The sequence below is a fragment of the Taurulus bubalis genome (assembly GCF_910589615.1).
Source record: "Taurulus bubalis genome assembly, chromosome: 16".
NCBI lineage: Eukaryota > Metazoa > Chordata > Actinopteri > Perciformes > Cottidae > Taurulus > Taurulus bubalis.
Genome location: NC_136604.1, coordinates 12,608,634 through 12,626,256, shown reverse-complemented (window position 1 = coordinate 12,626,256; position 17,623 = coordinate 12,608,634). Strand labels below are relative to the sequence as shown.

Sequence of the window (17,623 nt, the reverse complement as noted above, 5' to 3'; positions counted from 1 at the left end):
CCTCTTGTGGCGAGTCATGGTAACTCCCGCTGCAACACATCCAGAAGTCTGAGCTTGTGTTGAACTGTCTTGCGTTATAAACACCAGAAATGTAAATCTCATCATAAAAACACTCTTAAACTTGCCTTCAAAACAGAATAAAAAAAATACAACACATGGTTTACATTCTGATAAAGTAACTTTTTATTGTGTATAAAAAATACAAGTTATTTGTTTGCATCTCAGTCTCGGCCTGCTACAAACAGAGGCACGAGTAGTCATAGTGAGGAGAACAGCTGGTATCTGTGGGTGACAGATTATTGGCCTGAGCAGACATGGAAAATAAACACTTCAATCATGGTGATTTAATTATACCAGACCTTATTCCACTTGCATACCTTACTACTAAGATATGTCTGTGTGACGGAAACATGTGCAAGATATTCACAGCAAAACTTGAGGCTCAACTGGGGGACACCTGATTCATTTCAGTGCAAATAAGTAACAAGTTTTAAATATCAGATATTCCAGTCGCAAAGCAGCATCAAAACATTAACACTGAAACTGGGGATATGCATAAACAACTATTCACTGTAGTGTGTGTGTGTGTGTGTGTGTGTGTGTGTGTGTGTGTGTGTGTGTGTGTGTGTGTGTGTGTGTGTGTGTGTGTGTGTGTGTGTGTGTGTGTGTTCTGCATTGGGTTGTGGTACGTCACAGCTGGCACAGCATTTGCAAAAACGTGTGCGAGTGAGTGCGTCATCTCATGTAGTGTGTGATGGCTCTTAAGGTATAAAGAAGGGCAGCTTGTAGCCGGGCTTCCATCACTATCAGGTTTGCATGAACCTGTAATACAAAAACAAAAAACATCATTTCATTTAGGTTGCTAGATGATACACTTTTAAGTGCCGTCTGTAATTCACAATTTCCTTCTTTAATGACATTTTAAAAAGGAAGGAAGGGGGAAAAAAAAAGGAGAGGCTGAAACGCTGAAATGTCAAATGAATGATTCATTCTTTGTTGAGAAGGTACCAAAGAGAGATGTTGTGTTAAAATGTCAAATGATTTCTTGATTGTGGCTAAAGACGTCGGGTCAAGTGCTTGTTTGAACACGTTCGTACCTTTTCGGAGTGTCTGAAGCGTCTCCAGAATGCGTGGTAAACATGAGCTGTGGTCTGCTCGGGGTGACAGGCCGTGGTTTTAACAAACACCTTCAGCGAGCGCTCCAACAGCACGTTCACGCTGCCGTAGTCATAATCATCGTAGCTGCACAGGTACAATCAAATGCATATAAGACACAGCAGAGACAAAACAAATAAAAATGTTTAAAACTTTGTTGATTACATGATTTCTAAGAGCACTGACCGTATCCCGTAAAGACAGTGGATGTAGTTCCACAGAGCTTTTCTCAGAGTGTGAGTGTCCACACCTTCATGCATGGCCATCCGGTTGTAGGTCAAGTTGCTCACAACCTGCAAAGACATTGGTAAATCTCAATATAACATGCCCAATCAATCTGATAAATTCATGTATACACAGCATGGGTATTCAATACAAATTCAAAGAGATCCAGTTCATGAAATCTCCTCCCAGCAAAGGTCAGAACCTCATAATATCTAAACTGTGTTTTACCCAGACGTCAAACAAATAAAATTAACATTTCAACATAATTTTGCGCTGTCCTCAACCAAATAATTATACTGTATTATTACCGTTATACAGTATTCTGTAGCCAAATTCGTCATCTGGTTGATTTTTGTTTTTTTCCCCCACATTCTACTTCATTTGGTCATATTAATGTCCCAGTGTGTGCTGCAAATCTCTTTGCTGGACCGTATGTAGACAACGGTCTACTTTTTTGTGACCCTCGATACAAATAAAGCATCAGACATTTGTCCTTGGAATGAACGCAGATTGTAACCGTCACCACTAAACACAACCTTTTTTCCAGCGGGGAAGGGGTTTTAGTGTACTTCTACAAGGTTAAAGGCAAGGGTACCTGGAATTTCTCATCCAGGAGCTGGCCCATGTCTGGCAATAGTCTGTTGACCAGAGAGAAGCCGTGGTCCTCCCATGAATAGTCCTGCACACATCAGACACCAACATCAAGTAACACAGGTCTCTGAAGCTTAGCACGAACAAGAGGCACTGTATACTGCACAAAATGGGAATGTACGTTGTGACTTAAACTTGAAACACTACCTGAGCTCTCATGGTGGGTGGCGACTGCTCTCCTTTCGGGGCAAAGTCCTCGTACCTGAACTCTGGATCCTCCACCAGACGCAGCACCAGATCAGGTGGTGCTTCTCGCACAACCGCTAAACAAACACAACAAAGTAGGAAAACGTGAGTGAACAAACGGCAAACAATGTGAATGACGGATGGGATGAACATGCATGTATTTACTGGTTGTTATGCTCTCGCTCCTCTCCCTCTCAAAGCGAGTAACCATCTCCTCCTGTGTGCACTCTTCCTCCTGCTGCTGCAGCTCCACCATCCTCTGCATCAACACCTCCACCTCCATCGCTCCGTCACCCAACTGGAGAAGAGAGAGCATATCAACGATATGTAATGATCTTCTACCGTTACAAAACCGATGCAAGACCTGTGGTATAAAATGACTGTGACTCACCTCTTGCCTGCCATCCTCGTGAGCGGGGCTGTGGGGGCTTTGAGGGCTGTGGGGGCTTTGAGGGCTGTGGGGGCTTTGAGGAAGGTGACTGGGTGATGGAAGTTGGAAAGTATAACCTCCGATGTGGTCGGGTTCAGGGTTTATGCCGCATCCCCACCCAAAAGAGCAGAGTGAGTGAGCGTGTGCCATCAGGATCACAGCATGTATGAGTTCAGCCAATGACCAGCGAGGCTCTGCTCCAGGAGACACCAGCTCCTGATGGGTAGAGTGGCAAGTGTTGGGTAAGTGAGGAATTCTATACATTTGCGTGCAACATTTTCATTTTTCTCATACTTTGGTTCACAACCAAATACCTGAAAAACTAAGGACAGCCACGTCAGCCTCAGCTGCATTTTGCATTTAGTGCTACAACTGTTAGCATGGAAGTCAGACGGTGGCACCGCAATTTTGCGCTCTACAGCTCATGTTACCACAGTTTCACAAGCGTGACTGAGAACGACGACGGGCTACTGTAAAGACATGGGGGTGCAACATGGCGGACTCCGTAAAGAGAGTGTAGATATGAAGCCCTCGAAACTCGTGCATGAGACCTGGGCAATCGGGTTCTTTCCAGAAGAGTGAAAAGAGTTAGTTAGTTAATATGAAAACTCTTGTTGTTGTTAAATTATGACCAACGAATACAGCAGAGGCTAGAACTGTTTTGTATGAATCCTGGCTGCTACATTTCGGCACAATAAAGACACTTTGACCTTTTGCGTGCGTAAGTGGGTGTCGTCTCTGACCTGGATGTGCCGCTGCGTGATGAGCCAGGGTCTGTGTGCCAGCAGTTTGTTGAGGGTCTGCAGGCTCTGGAGTTTGTTGGGAGCGTGCTTGAGGCCGCTCAGCCAGCTCTCCTCCCCTCCAGCGTCTAGGAAGCCCGCGCTGTGCTGCTGCACCAGGTACGAGCAGTGATGTCGAGCCGCAGCCTGTGAAACATAATCACCCCATCCATTAAAAGCAAAGCTTAATCACTGGTCTGTGTATACCACTGTCATAATGCATAATTGTCCAAGCTCATAAATATAAAAAGGGCTCACAGGTTAAAGCAACACAACTATATATCTTCACAAATAGATTTTTTAATCTAATAACACGGCATGTCTGAAGTGAAAGGGCAGCTAATGTGATGAATATCTGAGCGATGAGCTTCATTAAATGTTTATGAGAGGATCAGTTTTTGGCAGACCCAGTTAGTGGCTCACGAGGATACAGGAGCTGAAAAACCCTGAAGCAGGGAACGACCTGCCAAGTCCATTTAGCTTCTGTCATCTTCCTCTTTGGAAAAGATCATTTAACTCATCCTGATTTATCTTGTTTCCTGACTTTTCTATTGCTTTTAAAATGTGTGTTTTTGTGCAATAGTTAATTTAAACCACTGTAGCATCTTTAAATGTATTTACAACGATTCATTGAGATATCAGTAGTATCAGTCATTTTCCAGCCAGTGTCACTAAAAGGTCCGACTGTAGTGACTCAGTGTGAAGGCATTTTTAAGCATTTATACCCGTTTTCATTACTACGTCATTTGACATATAAATAAATTAATATAGAATAAATACTATACTAACACATGGTCAGTACCACTAAAACATCTACTCATAGGCTTATGAATATAGATCAGGACGAAATCACTTTTTGCGGTTATGATTAGTAGCTTAAAGGATGTAACTCCACCATGATGGAAAATCTAACAGACAATAATATCATCTGTTGAAAGTAAAGGACAAGCATAATGTGTACTAATATTACTTGGATTCATTTGCATTTACTTAGTCCAAACATTTTGATTGTGCATATAGAGATCTAGAGCAGAGCAAATGGTTTACTTTTAAGGAACAATAAGAATAACATTAACAAGAGAAGAGCAACTTTGCAGAACAATGTGCAGGACATGCATCCCATTATGGACTCTATATTGTTTCTTTTGGTTGACCAGGTTTCTACACTAAATGTCTGTCTGATAGTGTTGTAACGGAATTTAAAGAAGCGATTCCATCTGCATTTAATTCAACACCATGTCTAAAAATAACAGAGGACTCCTGTGCTAACTTGTGTCCGTCCCAGATTGACCATCTTGTCGATGGTGCTACTGGCTCACTCTAAAAAGGGAGAGAATAAAACAAAGGAAGTTCGCTTCATGGAATAACCCTTGAGACCCGCAAATTAAAGCAAATATCGTGAAAACTTGAAAAGGATATGCCGTTCCACCATTTTGGAAGAATCTCAGTTAGTTTGGCGTGATCGTCTGTCTGAGATTATGCAAGCATTTTGCGGATCTTCATTTGTAGTGCTTTTCATTGTGTCTGTTTAAGATATAGGTAAAGTTTTACATGCAGGGGAGTACATGAGGCCCTTATTGCAGTCACTGGCATTGATCTGAAAGCTCCGATAGCTGTCACTAGTTAACAATCTTATACTGTGGTTAACTTACCATAACAACAATGTAATGTATCCAGTGACGGGGCAAGGGGCCGTCCATCTCCAGCAAGGCATGTTGGGTCCTCAGGAAGCAGCTGAGGTAGGCAGGGTGCATTGCCATCACCATGGTGATGTGGTCCACGCGGCCCAATGAAAGGAACGATTCGATGAGGAAGTCCTGGTCCGCCACTTCTTTCAACATCTAAAGAGAGAAACAAAATACATGTTTAAAATTGACAACTGATTCCCTGACAACTAAACTCGGTTTATATTTTTACAATGCTTGAGACACATTGGAAAGGATTCACTTAAAATGTTTATCTTACACCTGGAAACAAACAGCCTTTGAACGTTGATACAACATTTCCACTTTCTCCAGTGGAAAACTTGAAGTGAGTCACATAATAAAGTAGCATTTTGAGTCATCAGCTTTTGCAACATATGCGTGCTATTGCTTCTCTTGATGACATGAAGCAACTGGTGTTGCAGCAGAATAGCTGGCTGCTTATACTAGAACTGATTTGACTGTTGATCATGATGATGCCAGCCTGAAACAAGCACATTCAAGTCTTTGGATAAGACCTGAAATCTACTTTCCTTATATAAATAGTATGAATGAATAAACATTATATGGCAAATAAGAAAAGAAGGGGTGATCAACATTATACACTGCCTAAAGGGATTATTGGAGAACAACATCGCAATTGTTTTGTGATTTCACACTATCACAACAATTTACAAAGATATATCTGGAGGACAACTTTAAAGTATTTTCATTTGGAAATAAAAAAAGTTGGTACCTTTAATAATGAGATAAATGGATGTACTTTTCAATATAAGCCATACACACCTCTTTTGTAGGAATAAAGGCACTTGGGCCTGATGCTAGCGCCCGGGGGACTTCAACTCCTTGTTCCTAAGCAGGAAGACACAGAGAATTAGGTAAATTACACAGCGAAATAATAGCTCATTTCATTTCTGAATAATTTTACAAGTATCTTCTCAATAAATAGTTTTATCTACTGTATCAAATGTTCAAAAATATTACAGAAAGCGTGTTGTAGTTTTCCAAACCCCATGATAATGTCATCAAATTACTTGTTATGTCTGATAAACAAGACGTAAAGCTATTGCGTTCACATTTCACAAGACAAAGAAAAACAGCAAAGTTTCACAACTGAGAAGCTAAAGTTCGGGAGTGTTCGACATTTCTGCTTGAAAACTGACAAATGATAGATCAATCAGCCAAGCAGTTGCGATTATTATTTTTCCTCCGCTGACAAATTACTATATTTACACGCTTTGTCATTTTAGCACTTTTGTTTTTACATTTTCTTAAATGTCTTCTATGTAACTCTGTTTACTGCTGCCTCAACCAAATTTCCTCTTGGGGATGAATACTGCACATATATATATATACATACATACATACATACATACATACATACATACATACATACATACATACACTAGAGCTAGATCAATAATATATCTTCTTGAACACTTCAGAATATATGAATAAAACTGATGTTATGTGCAAACACATGTTACTTGAAGATAAAGGAGAAATCTGCATACAGCTTCAACCACCTTGAACTTAACGAGACTTTACTGAGGCTGTAGCAGCTGAACTGTAACTGGAGAGCCCGTTTCATAACTCACAGCCCATAAAATATGTAACCAAACCATGTATTCAACTCACAGACGTCATCAGAAGGCCGGCAAAAACGCCCCCCTTGTTATGTCAAACAGAGACGACAAATAACCTGAAAATGCGTCCAATCAGCTTGACTCTATAGTCCTAGAATCTGCAGCGAGCTGAGGCTCGCGAAGCGTGTGTGTGTGTGTGTGTGTGTGTGTGTGTGTGTGTGTGTGTGTTATTCCGGACACCGGGAGGGGGCGTGTCCGGCCGCTTGTGTGCGTGCGTGTGTGCGCACCACAGCGGAGTGTTGCGTCACCTCGTACAGCTCAATGATGAAATATCAGGCAATCTGATAGAAAGTTGTAATCAGCTGATAACTGAGACTGATCAGTTCAACGTTATCGCGACTGGTTAATAAGTCATTCACCTGTTGTTCATCGAATCTGATGATAAGCAGCTAAAGCAACAACACGAGTGCTAAAAATAAAACAAACTCCTAACTATCGACATACTTCTGGTTGGAAAAAGATGGCCCTTTGTTGTGGAATCAGAGTTATGCTGTTCCCCTCTGCTCCGCAGACGTTATGAAGATACTATGACGCACCGTGCAAACTTTACCTGTGCGGTCCGCAGCAGCTCGGTTGCTCTCCCGCGAACCTCCTGCAGCGGACACGACCGGGACAGTCGAAGCAGGTGTAAAAGTGTTTGTCGGCTTAGCTGAGCCGAACCGGGCCGGTTCGGTCCCAAACACGCCAGCACCCCTTGACTGAGCTCCTCCAGAGACGCCGCTCGCTCCTCTTCGTCCCTGCTGCACAGCCGCGCTAAGCTTTTGACAGTCAGGCCGACGTCGGACTCCGACTCATACCGCTGTCGACGGGACATGTCAGAACCGGAGCCTCGACCCGGTGCGTTATCTCCGTTAGCCGGGCAGGTGAAGCTTGCCATCCGTTGTTCTGGTCCCAAAACACCTCGAGGGGGCAACGTCCTGACTCACCTGAGTTCGAGCTCCTGCTAGCTTACGGCTAGCTAACCTCACCGTTAACGTTAGCTTGACGCAGCCGTCGGGTTTCCTAGCCGCCGGGTTCTCGATGTGTCCGTTTGTCAGTTAACTGCTCGGTCTTCTGCTCCACCAATCACTGAAGCCGCTGCCCTTCCTCTCCGCTCTCTCCCCGGTTACCGGGAAGACCGTCAGCTAGCCTCGCTGCTGTTAAACTGAGTAGCAGCGTCAAGCGATGCTGATATAACAACACTGGGAGCCGGTAGCTTGTGTTTGGAATCTCAGACTAGAGCATCATCTCAAGTATAAAATCAGCTTTCATGAAGCAGCACCCACAAAAATAAAAAACAATTCCCGGCTTTACTCGCTGGTTTCGCTTAGCTTTTTCTCCTCTTATGCAACGTCATTGTGACGTCGTGAAACCTTTCCCCTTCAGGTTGCATGAATACTTCTCAAAACAAATTAAAAACAATGTTTACTGTTTCTGAACCATTTAACTTTTACACGCACTAACATTTGCAAATAATATATAATAAAATAAAATAATAATACAATATAAAACCTGTTGTTCATTCACCTGTTTGCAGCTTTCTAAATATTACTAATTTACATGACTATAGCAACCGTTTATTGCCCATTATTATATGTATTAATTGATTAATGATGTAGACCGATCAAAATCATCACCAGACCCATGCATTCGCTCTGTCCTCTATTTTATAAAATTAAACTGTGAAAGGCAACACATTTCCTGTATTTGTTTTATTGACAAGGAACCTACTTTGATTTGGTCCTGATCACTGCCATCTGGGAATCATTTTAGTACTTCACAAAGACTTTATGTAGAATTAGAGTAAAAAAAGACTACCGTTAACTCATTGAAACAGACCACCATTTGGCTGGGAACACCTGTCAAGCCCTTGTGGTCCTCTGAGCCCACATTTTGGCCATAAGAATATTCAATGCACTTTTTATACATATTCATATTTAATCAACTCAAACTGTTAAAGTGAGAATTGGTTTGTTCCTGTGTGTGCATACAATACTTTCACAATGTATATGATGTACTTCCTGAATCACCTTTATTTAGGAAAATAAAAAACATCAATGGTGTACCCTCATTATCAGACATATTTCTTATATTAATTTACCTGTATATATATATATATATTATATACCATATATGATATTAGATAGGTGTGGGGCTGAGGGAAAAGAGGGAAAGATGACAGTGTCAGATAGAAACAGACAAACAAGTGAGATGGACACGCTGCTCCGTGGGGAAATTCAACATTGTGGCAGCAAAGAAAAAAACCCTTCAGTGTACCGTCACCGTTTCCCTATGAGGGAAGACTTTTATTAACAAACACACAGGCTGGCTATGGAGCATGACCTTCGGAGCACACACACACAGGCGTGGTCCCCATGACAACCAGCGCTGCGTGTCCCAGGACACCCAAGGGTGGAAGAGGTAACGCTGAGAGAGGGTGGGGGATGGGGGGACAGCGGTGGTTTGGGAGAGCTCAGGCTACAAGCAGAGGTCAGGGTTCACGCTCACACGGGTTCCTCTTCAGCATTTTACAGGAAGTAAAAGGTGTTTGTGTGCGTGTGTGTACGTGGGTGTGCGGTTGTATAGGAAAGAGAGGGATGTGAGTCCTCAGACAATTTTGTTCTCCAGCAAGGCGATCCTCTTCGACATACTGTCTAGTAAGATTTTGTCAAGGACAGCAACAACGAAGACAATGGCACAAAATATGATAACAACATTATAACCCTCCCCCCAAACATCCTATTCTCACAGCATTTCACCCATTGTAAAGGATATATTTTTTTGTTAGTGCCTGTAGTGCCTCTTCTACTTTCTTCTGGAACTTTACGAGGGAGTCACATTCACAGGGGTCCTCCTCTGTTGGAACAAAAAGCAAACGTTCTGGGTTATTGTACAAATGTGTAGTGAAATGACTTTGTTTGTAAATGTATGTTTGTATTTATTCATCATGTCTGACCTTGACAGATGTTGATCTGCAGCTTCTTGGCAATCTGGGACATAGCTTTGAAGTCAGCCGTGTAGAAGTAGTGCTCGCCAGTTGGCTCAGAGGCGATCTCTTTCAACTCATCCTCCACTGCGTTGCCCACTCCAACAGCGTACATCTTGAAACCTGCAACATAAATACAGGCAGGTTTCCCTCATCTGACTGGTAAAAGTATGTTAGGATTGTATATACTTACTGCACCCATGCATTAAGAAGTGACCCATCCTCTCCCTCTCACCGTGCTCCTTGGCCTTCTTGGCGGCCTCTCCGATGTAGTCCTGGCTGCGTCCGTCAGTGAAGACGATGCCCACCTTGGCGACTCCAGGCCGGGCGCCCTGACCGGCGCTGAAGCTGTTGTCTGTCAGATAGCGGAGAGCCTGGCCGGTCATGGTTCCCCTCTCCATGTAGGCCATCTTCTTCACAGCGTCCTTCAGGTCCTTCTTGTTATTGTAGCGGCCCAGAGGGAACTCCTGCAGGAGGGAGACGGAAACATGACATTGATGCGGACGAGAGGGAGGTTGAATATTAGATGGACACTGAAATGGCAAACACAGACACGTGCCTGTCTGACTGAGCTGGAGTACTGAACCAGTCCAACGTGAGCCTTGCTGTCGGAAACATCCAGTTTGTCTACGATCTGGTTGATCCACTTCTTGACCAGCTCAAAGTTCTCTGGACGCACACTCTTAGAGCCATCGATCAGAAACACCACATCTGTCGCTGAGTTGCTGCAAGCTGGTGATGTTAGACACACAACAGGGCATGTTACTCTGGTAGCTCAATTGCTTGGACAAATACCTTCATACACACGCACAAAAACACACAAAAGCACACTCACCACTGCAGCTGCGACCATTGTCCATGAGGGTAAAGCCATCTTTGCAGGCACACTTGAATGATCCGGGGGAGCTGATGCATATCTGCTCACAGTCATGATCCCCAGTGGCACACAGGTCCGACACTGTGTGTGTGTGTGTGTGTGTGTGTGTGTGCGTGCAGAACACACCGTAGAATATATACGTTGAGGCACACACACACATGCACACGCACACACACAGAGGGGGGGGGGTGGTTGGGGTTAGGAGGAGAGAATGAAACTATGTCAGTTCGAAAACGGGAAAATCTAGCTTTGATTTTTAATGATCCACTGTGACCTGCAGCCAACAGTTTTGAATATGTGTGGATGAAGCATGAATCCAGTGGATCCTTAAAACAAACAGGTGGAGAAGATTGGAGTAGCCTCAAATGAACAAGATCCATTTTGTCTGTTTCTAAATGTGAGGCACAGGCTCGTCCAATAACAGTCCAACACTGTGATCATGCAACGCTGCCCTTGGATGAAACATCTGCAGCGAGATTGGCTGCTGCAAACAGAGTGGCAGGCAGCAGGCAAAACTGCCGCAAACTGGGAGAGCCAAGGGGCGTCACTAATTAGAGGTTTAATGATTGTCACTAATGGATCGGTAATTACAAAGAGATCAGTCTCGCCTCTTGGTTATGTGAGTGTTGACTGAAGAACAGGAGCAAATTTCGTTCCTAAAGGTTGTTCCTGCCCTGCATGCCCTCGTGCAGTGGGAGTATTTAGTGAGTTTGAACGGTTGAATGAATACACTGTGGCCTTGTTGAGGGAGAGCAGAGGAACAACATGTAGGAATGAAAAGATGACAGTCCTGACACCTTACCCTCAGTATAGGGCGGCAGCTCTCTCCACAGTGATGAAGGATAATGATGATGACCCACCCTGACAGTGATTCTTCTTAACCATCTTTACCTATTTCCATCACTGAAGACTAATCACAGTTTACTGCCCCTGTCCCTCTAACTTTAACAATAAAGCCCTCATGCTTCCTCCCTTCTTCTTCTTCTTCTTCCTCTTCTTCTTCTCCCCTCTTCCCCCCCCATCTTACCACAGAAGGCCTCCTGGAACTTCTTGGTGAGCTTCTCGATGACGCTGTAGCTCGCCACGTAGTCCACGTGGTCATCCAGAGGATCACTGGCCATCAGCTTCAGGGTGCCTATGTCCACACGTCCCACACCGATCGCAAAAATCTCAATACCGGCGTCCCTTGCACGCTGGGCCACATCCTTCACACTGTCCTGGGGACGCCCATCTGTCACAATAATGGCAACCTGCAAAGGACGACGAGCCAAATTAGATAAAAAAAATAATGGATGTGTGGATGCATAACATGTGTGGATGCATAACAATGTGTGTCTGACCTTGCTGATATCAGGAGATTTGACACGAGCGCCCTCTGCCTCACTGAAGGCCACATTCATGGCAAACTGGATGGACAGACCAGTCATTGTTCCAGTGGACAGGGGCTCGATTTTGGTCACAGCCTTAATCAGCCCGGCTTTGGTGCGGTGTGTCTTCAGAGACACCTACAGATGCATAATAGCAAGGTCAGTCATATCAAATATTTTGACAAATGAATAGAAACTCTCCAGCCATAGTGAAGGCTAGATGAGCCTCCTACCTCGTTCTTGACGCGGCTGGCGTAGTTGACGACTCCCACACGGGTGGCGTTGGGTCCCACATCCAGCCCCTCGATGACCTTAGCCAGGAAGACCTTAACCTGCTCAAACTCTGAAGGGCGAACGCTCCGACTGCTGTCGATGATGAACACAATGTCTGTGGGACGAGTTTTGCACAAACCTGCCGCTACACATGAAGACAGGGGGACAGAACAAATATTATTAGGGATTGATATGATAATAGTTTTCATAAAATTTGTACATCTACATAATGATTCAGAAATGTAGATGGATAAAATAAAAGAGGGAGGGTGGGAGGACCATGGGGAGAATGGAGGTATTGAGAGGAGAAGGGAGGGTCAAGGGGATGGAGGCTGGTGAGAAAGGGGTGGAGAAAGATGTGGGTGGAGGACGAGATGGAGAAAGGCAAAAAAACAAGGGTGGAGGACAAAGAAAGATCGAATGAGAAGTGGCCTGCTTTACAAATAAAAAAAAAGACCTCTTAGATAATAATATGAATAATTATTATTCAATACAAGTATAAGATTTAAAACTGAACAAAATCAGCGAGAAAGTGAGAGGTGGCTGAAAGCTCAGAAAAAAATGACCCTTGAGTGAAGATTTTCATTATATTGGTGCAACAACTTTTGCTGAAAAAGGTTTAAGTGTTCAGCTGCCAGACAGAGAACTGTTTTGTGATCATTTGTAGTCATAATAATATTCAATAAAACTGTTTAAATCAGGGAAGATGTGTTGGATTTTCTACGAGGGTACAGGCGAGGCCTTGTTAAATTAATTGCTAAAACTTCCAGTGTCCGTTTAACATTTCTGATCTCCCTTCTCACCCTTCACCTCTCTCCCTCCTCCTACACGCACACGCACACACACACACACGCACACACACACACACACACACACACACACACACACACACACACCAACTACCAACATCCATCCTGAAGCAGTCATTCAAACAAAAGCAACAACACAAAAAACACTTTAATATAATGTAAAATTATGTTTTTAATTCTGGCGGACTATTCACTTCAAATCAATAAATCCACAAACACACTGAAAATTAATCATATTCTTTTGTAATTATACTGATTCATTTCAATTTAAAACATTATTAAATTTAATAAAAACTGGACTTTTTCCATTGCTCTCTTTTCTGTTATCTCTGGGAATTTATACCACTCAACAGCAATGCAACTAGTAAACACACATCCCACCATCATTTGAGTAATGGACAAGAATCAACTCAGACCAGAGGGATATTCTTCTAAAATGCTACCTGTATAAAGTCAAGAAATGACTTAATACCTAATCATGTCATGTCAATTCTCGGGGTTGCTGTCAACTGGAGATATATATTTTTAAAGGATAAGGAGTTAAACCCAGTGTTAGATGTCAGGTATCTCACCATCAAAGACTCTGACTCCTCAACTGGCATTAGAAACAACTTTTAGGGTTAAAGGTCATCATTCTTACCCATGGCGGCAGCCGTGCGGAGGTCCACGGTGGCATGAGCCCCGATGAGGCCGAGCAGCAGCAGGAATAACGGTGCCGTAGGCGTCATGGTGACAGCGTCTGAGTGTGTCCGCAGACTGTCCGAGAGTGAGAAGCCAGAAAGGAGACAGAGTTCCAGTGCGAGGAGATGGCCACAAAGTGAGACTGAGTGACTCTGAGCTGCAGGTTATCAATGCAAGTGCTTCACACACTCAGCCCACAGACCCCCCCTCCCCCCTATAGCGGCAGTATATGTGTGTAAATGTGTGTGTGCGTGGGTAAGAGAGGGAAATACCTGCTCTGGGAGGACCTAAAAAGGCGGGCAAGGAAAGACAAACACACCTTGATATGGCTGGGATGAACAGGTTTGTGTGTGTGGGAGAGAGAGTAGTAGAATCTGTGCTGTACGTGTGCTTGAGTACCTGAGCGTGTACAGTGTGTGTGTGTGTGTGTGTGTGTGTGTGTGTGTGTGTGTGTGTGTGTGTGTGTGTGTGTGGCTGGGGGTACAGGAGCGGCTGGGGTTTGGTGTAAAGTGCGCACCAACGCTTGGATTTTGCCAAAGCTCAAATAAACACCAACATGAATTCCTCTTTTCTCCCCGCGTTCCCTCGTATAGCAAACACACATTTATGGTGCGGAAGTGAAGGAGAGCCACCATACACAGCCCACAGTGTTCCTGCCGCTCTGCACGTTGGGAGGTGTGTGTGTATTTTTTGCATAAGCGTGCATTTCTGTATAACCTGAAGCATACAAGCCAATTCCTGGATTCCTAAGTTCAGCTAAGTTCAGCTCCTGAATCATTCATAACATTTTGTGTTTTTCTGTCACTCATTGTCTCTCATCCATCTTCTCTCCCATCCTTCCTCTTCTGCATTTTTGTAGATTTTGAGTGCCTTGACTTTCATGCCTTGACTTTCACACAAGATCTAATTTAGCCTCAAACTGCAGAATAAACATAAAAATAGAAGGTTAAGATTCTTTGATTGCAACCAGATCAAATAAAATGTTCCCCCTGACTCTTCTTCCCGCCTTTTCCCCCATTACTCTCCTCTCCACTGTCAGAGGCCCCAGCGGAGTAAACACCGAAGGAAAACACGCCTTCATCAATACTCACATACACATCCTTAATCTCTCTCTAGACTCCACATACACACAAAACAGAGACCCCTCTTTTCCCTTAGACATCCCGCACCACCCGACCCAACCCTGCATTCCTCTGCACCTCCCTTTCCTCCTACACCTCCACACACACACACACACACACACACACACACACACACACACACACACACACACACACACACACACACAACCTGAACAAGCCGCAATTGAGGGGGTTAGTCTGGGAGGGAAAGAGGAGTTGGGGCTCAGGCTGTACAGTAACTGGCCCGACAGATTTCCTACTGAACTGAACAAGCTGTAAAATCAAGAGTAAGTGTGTGTGTGTGTGTGTGTGTGTGTGTGTGTGTGTGTGTGTGTGTGTGTGTGTTATGATGGTGATCGGTTGGACATGAAAGATTCAAGATGTTATTCCTGGACAGTGTGTCTCTGATAATGGGCTTTTTGACTAAAGAGGAGACACCACACCTCCACATGTTTGTGCAAACACAAATGTATACAGTAGATTCATAAACACACACACACACACACACACGTTATGTAACCCTCGTCTGCTTGGCAGGCAGGACAAACACAAACATAGGCTGTATGAGCTTTACCTGCATCCGTAAGCACATGTGAACTATTTCCCAGCGCTATGAAATTCACTACATTTCCATCCAGTCCACGTGTTCAGAGTTATGAAGGTGGACTGATGGCCACGAAGAAAAAAGTGAAATATGTCCGAACTGATCAAAATACCAATCTGCTGTTAGACGGTCAGTTCCAATTTACAAAGGTGGGCTGCTAACTAAAGATGTCTTACATGATGATGTTTCAATTAATAATTTAGTTCTCAATGTCAGAAAATATTTTTATATATTTTTATAATTTGTCCAACAAGAAATCTTGTTTTGTCTGAGCAACAGTCTGAAACTCAAAGATAGTTGCTTCATGTAAAACATAAAATGCACACTTGAATTAGGAAATGTTAGGTATTTATTGACTGACGAAATGTATCATCAGAAACAATCAGACAATTATTCATCATCAACTTACTAAAGTCAATTTTTAAGCAAAATGTACTGCTTAGAGCTTCTCAGATGTGTTTTTTTTTCATGGTTTTCTTAGTTTTATTTGATGATGAAATAAAAATGAAAGGGTTCAGACTGTTGATGGTTGGAGAAAAATTGGAAGATCATCACTATGATTTCTGAGAAATTACAACTGGACTTAATCAATTAATGGAGAAAATATTTGGCTTATTCAATCAATAATTTAAAAAGCTTTTATCGCACCCCTCGATTCTCAAAATTGTTGTTTATGCTTATTATCATAATTTTCAGAACCAATACAATGGTTTGACATTCACAGTCACAAATACCTTTAGCAAATGTACTATAACCCAAGAAGACAAATCCTTCTCAGTAGTAAACCAGAAATCTAATATAAAAACAAAACATATTTGCTTTTTACAGAAAAAGGAAATGTTCCTGTAAGATGTCTTTTACTGCCAACAGACGAACCACCGCAGGAGCTCAATTTAGAGGATATTCATCACAATAGCACAGCCAGACCCATAGTGCAAATGGAAACAAGTCTAAAACAAACACATTCCTCCATCTCAGCCTTACTGCATACCATTAGGCATCTTTACACAAGGCCACATTCAAATAAATCAGAAAAAATACTTACTATCAACATAGTGAGGTGAGATATTTAATCTCTGTCCAATCTGGGTCTTCCACTGTTTGCCTTCATGTTTACACAGCGTTTCAACAGGCAAGTCTGTTCATTTTGTCCTGTAAGTTGTTCTTGTTCTCCCCGGCCTCACGTTCCCTCGTGTCCCCTGTTCCTCCAAAGCCAACACAAGTGTATTTGTTGTATCTTTACAAAATAAACTAAACATCGACACCCTAATGGCACCTGGACCAGAGGACCAAAGAGGATCTCCAAACCATGTTTCAGCTTTGTTCCTCAACTGGCATTGTTGCTTTCAATCAGTTATATCAATAAACTTCACCCACTAATGTCAACAAACTCCATTACTGGACTGTATCAAAGCAGAATGTGTGTGTGTGCGTGTGCGTGTGTGTGTGTGTGTGTGTTTGTGTGTGTGTGTGCAAGTGTATAAACAGTCCCAGGGTTTGGAAAGACTGCGATGACTTCGTGTTAGACCACATCCATAAATATTGAAACAAGCTCCCTTTCTTCAAATCTCAGAATACTGAGTAAATATTGTCACAGTGGAATCGAGGTGGACCAAAGCATCCCATACCTGTGCTTCCACACACTCTCACATACATGAAGACACACATACACATATAGTATATAAATATGTGCTTGCACACACGTGCCTTCCAGCTGCTCTGAGCACTCTCTGTTCACGACAGGGAAGTCCTGGAAAAATTAATTACTGAGTTAAACCGACATAAAACCCTCCTCAGTCACACATGACACATGAAAGTGAAGAAAGATGAAACTGTGCATGCTGACAGACACACACAGTGATAGGCTTCACATTAACCAATACAACCAAAATCCAGTGTCGAAATGTTGCTACACTGAGTTTGAATGGAGCTCTCACACTCAGGGCTTCATTCCTGAAATGAATGTGTTGTGTGTTTCTTTATGGAAGAGAGTTTGAGAAATGAAGTTTTTATGTGTGTGCGTGTTTATGCTGCGCTTCTCCTGCCAACAGTAACAGCTCAGTAGCCAGTGAGCAGGAAGAGAGAGGTTCATTAAAAACCCAAATACAGCAGTTACATAACCAACAGTTCTGTTCATCCCAGAACCCCATG

At 43.1% G+C, this 17,623-nt stretch overlaps 2 protein-coding genes across 2 annotated transcripts; both read right to left on the bottom strand.

The window, feature by feature from the left end:
• Positions 1 to 551: 551 nt before the first annotated feature.
• sesn2 (sestrin 2) lies at positions 552 to 6,126 on the bottom strand. Its single transcript, XM_079232400.1, has 10 exons — positions 5,916 to 6,126; positions 5,079 to 5,267; positions 3,391 to 3,573; positions 2,609 to 2,863; positions 2,383 to 2,515; positions 2,179 to 2,294; positions 1,976 to 2,059; positions 1,342 to 1,448; positions 1,098 to 1,242; positions 552 to 822 (listed from the first exon to the last, which is right to left on the bottom strand). Exons 2-10 carry the CDS (start codon positions 5,265 to 5,267, stop codon positions 736 to 738), a joined length of 1,299 nt encoding a protein of 432 aa, XP_079088526.1. The 5' UTR covers positions 5,916 to 6,126; the 3' UTR covers positions 552 to 735.
• A 3,221-nt stretch (positions 6,127 to 9,347) lies between these two features.
• matn1 (matrilin 1) lies at positions 9,348 to 13,810 on the bottom strand. The gene is made up of 10 exons (XM_079231645.1): positions 13,707 to 13,810; positions 12,218 to 12,402; positions 11,958 to 12,122; positions 11,645 to 11,867; positions 10,576 to 10,698; positions 10,300 to 10,472; positions 9,976 to 10,207; positions 9,711 to 9,863; positions 9,514 to 9,610; positions 9,348 to 9,404 (listed from the first exon to the last, which is right to left on the bottom strand). The coding sequence occupies exons 1-10, from the start codon at positions 13,792 to 13,794 to the stop codon at positions 9,362 to 9,364; spliced, it is 1,482 nt and encodes a 493-aa protein (XP_079087771.1). The 5' UTR covers positions 13,795 to 13,810; the 3' UTR covers positions 9,348 to 9,361.
• Between the last annotated feature and the right edge of the window lie 3,813 nt (positions 13,811 to 17,623).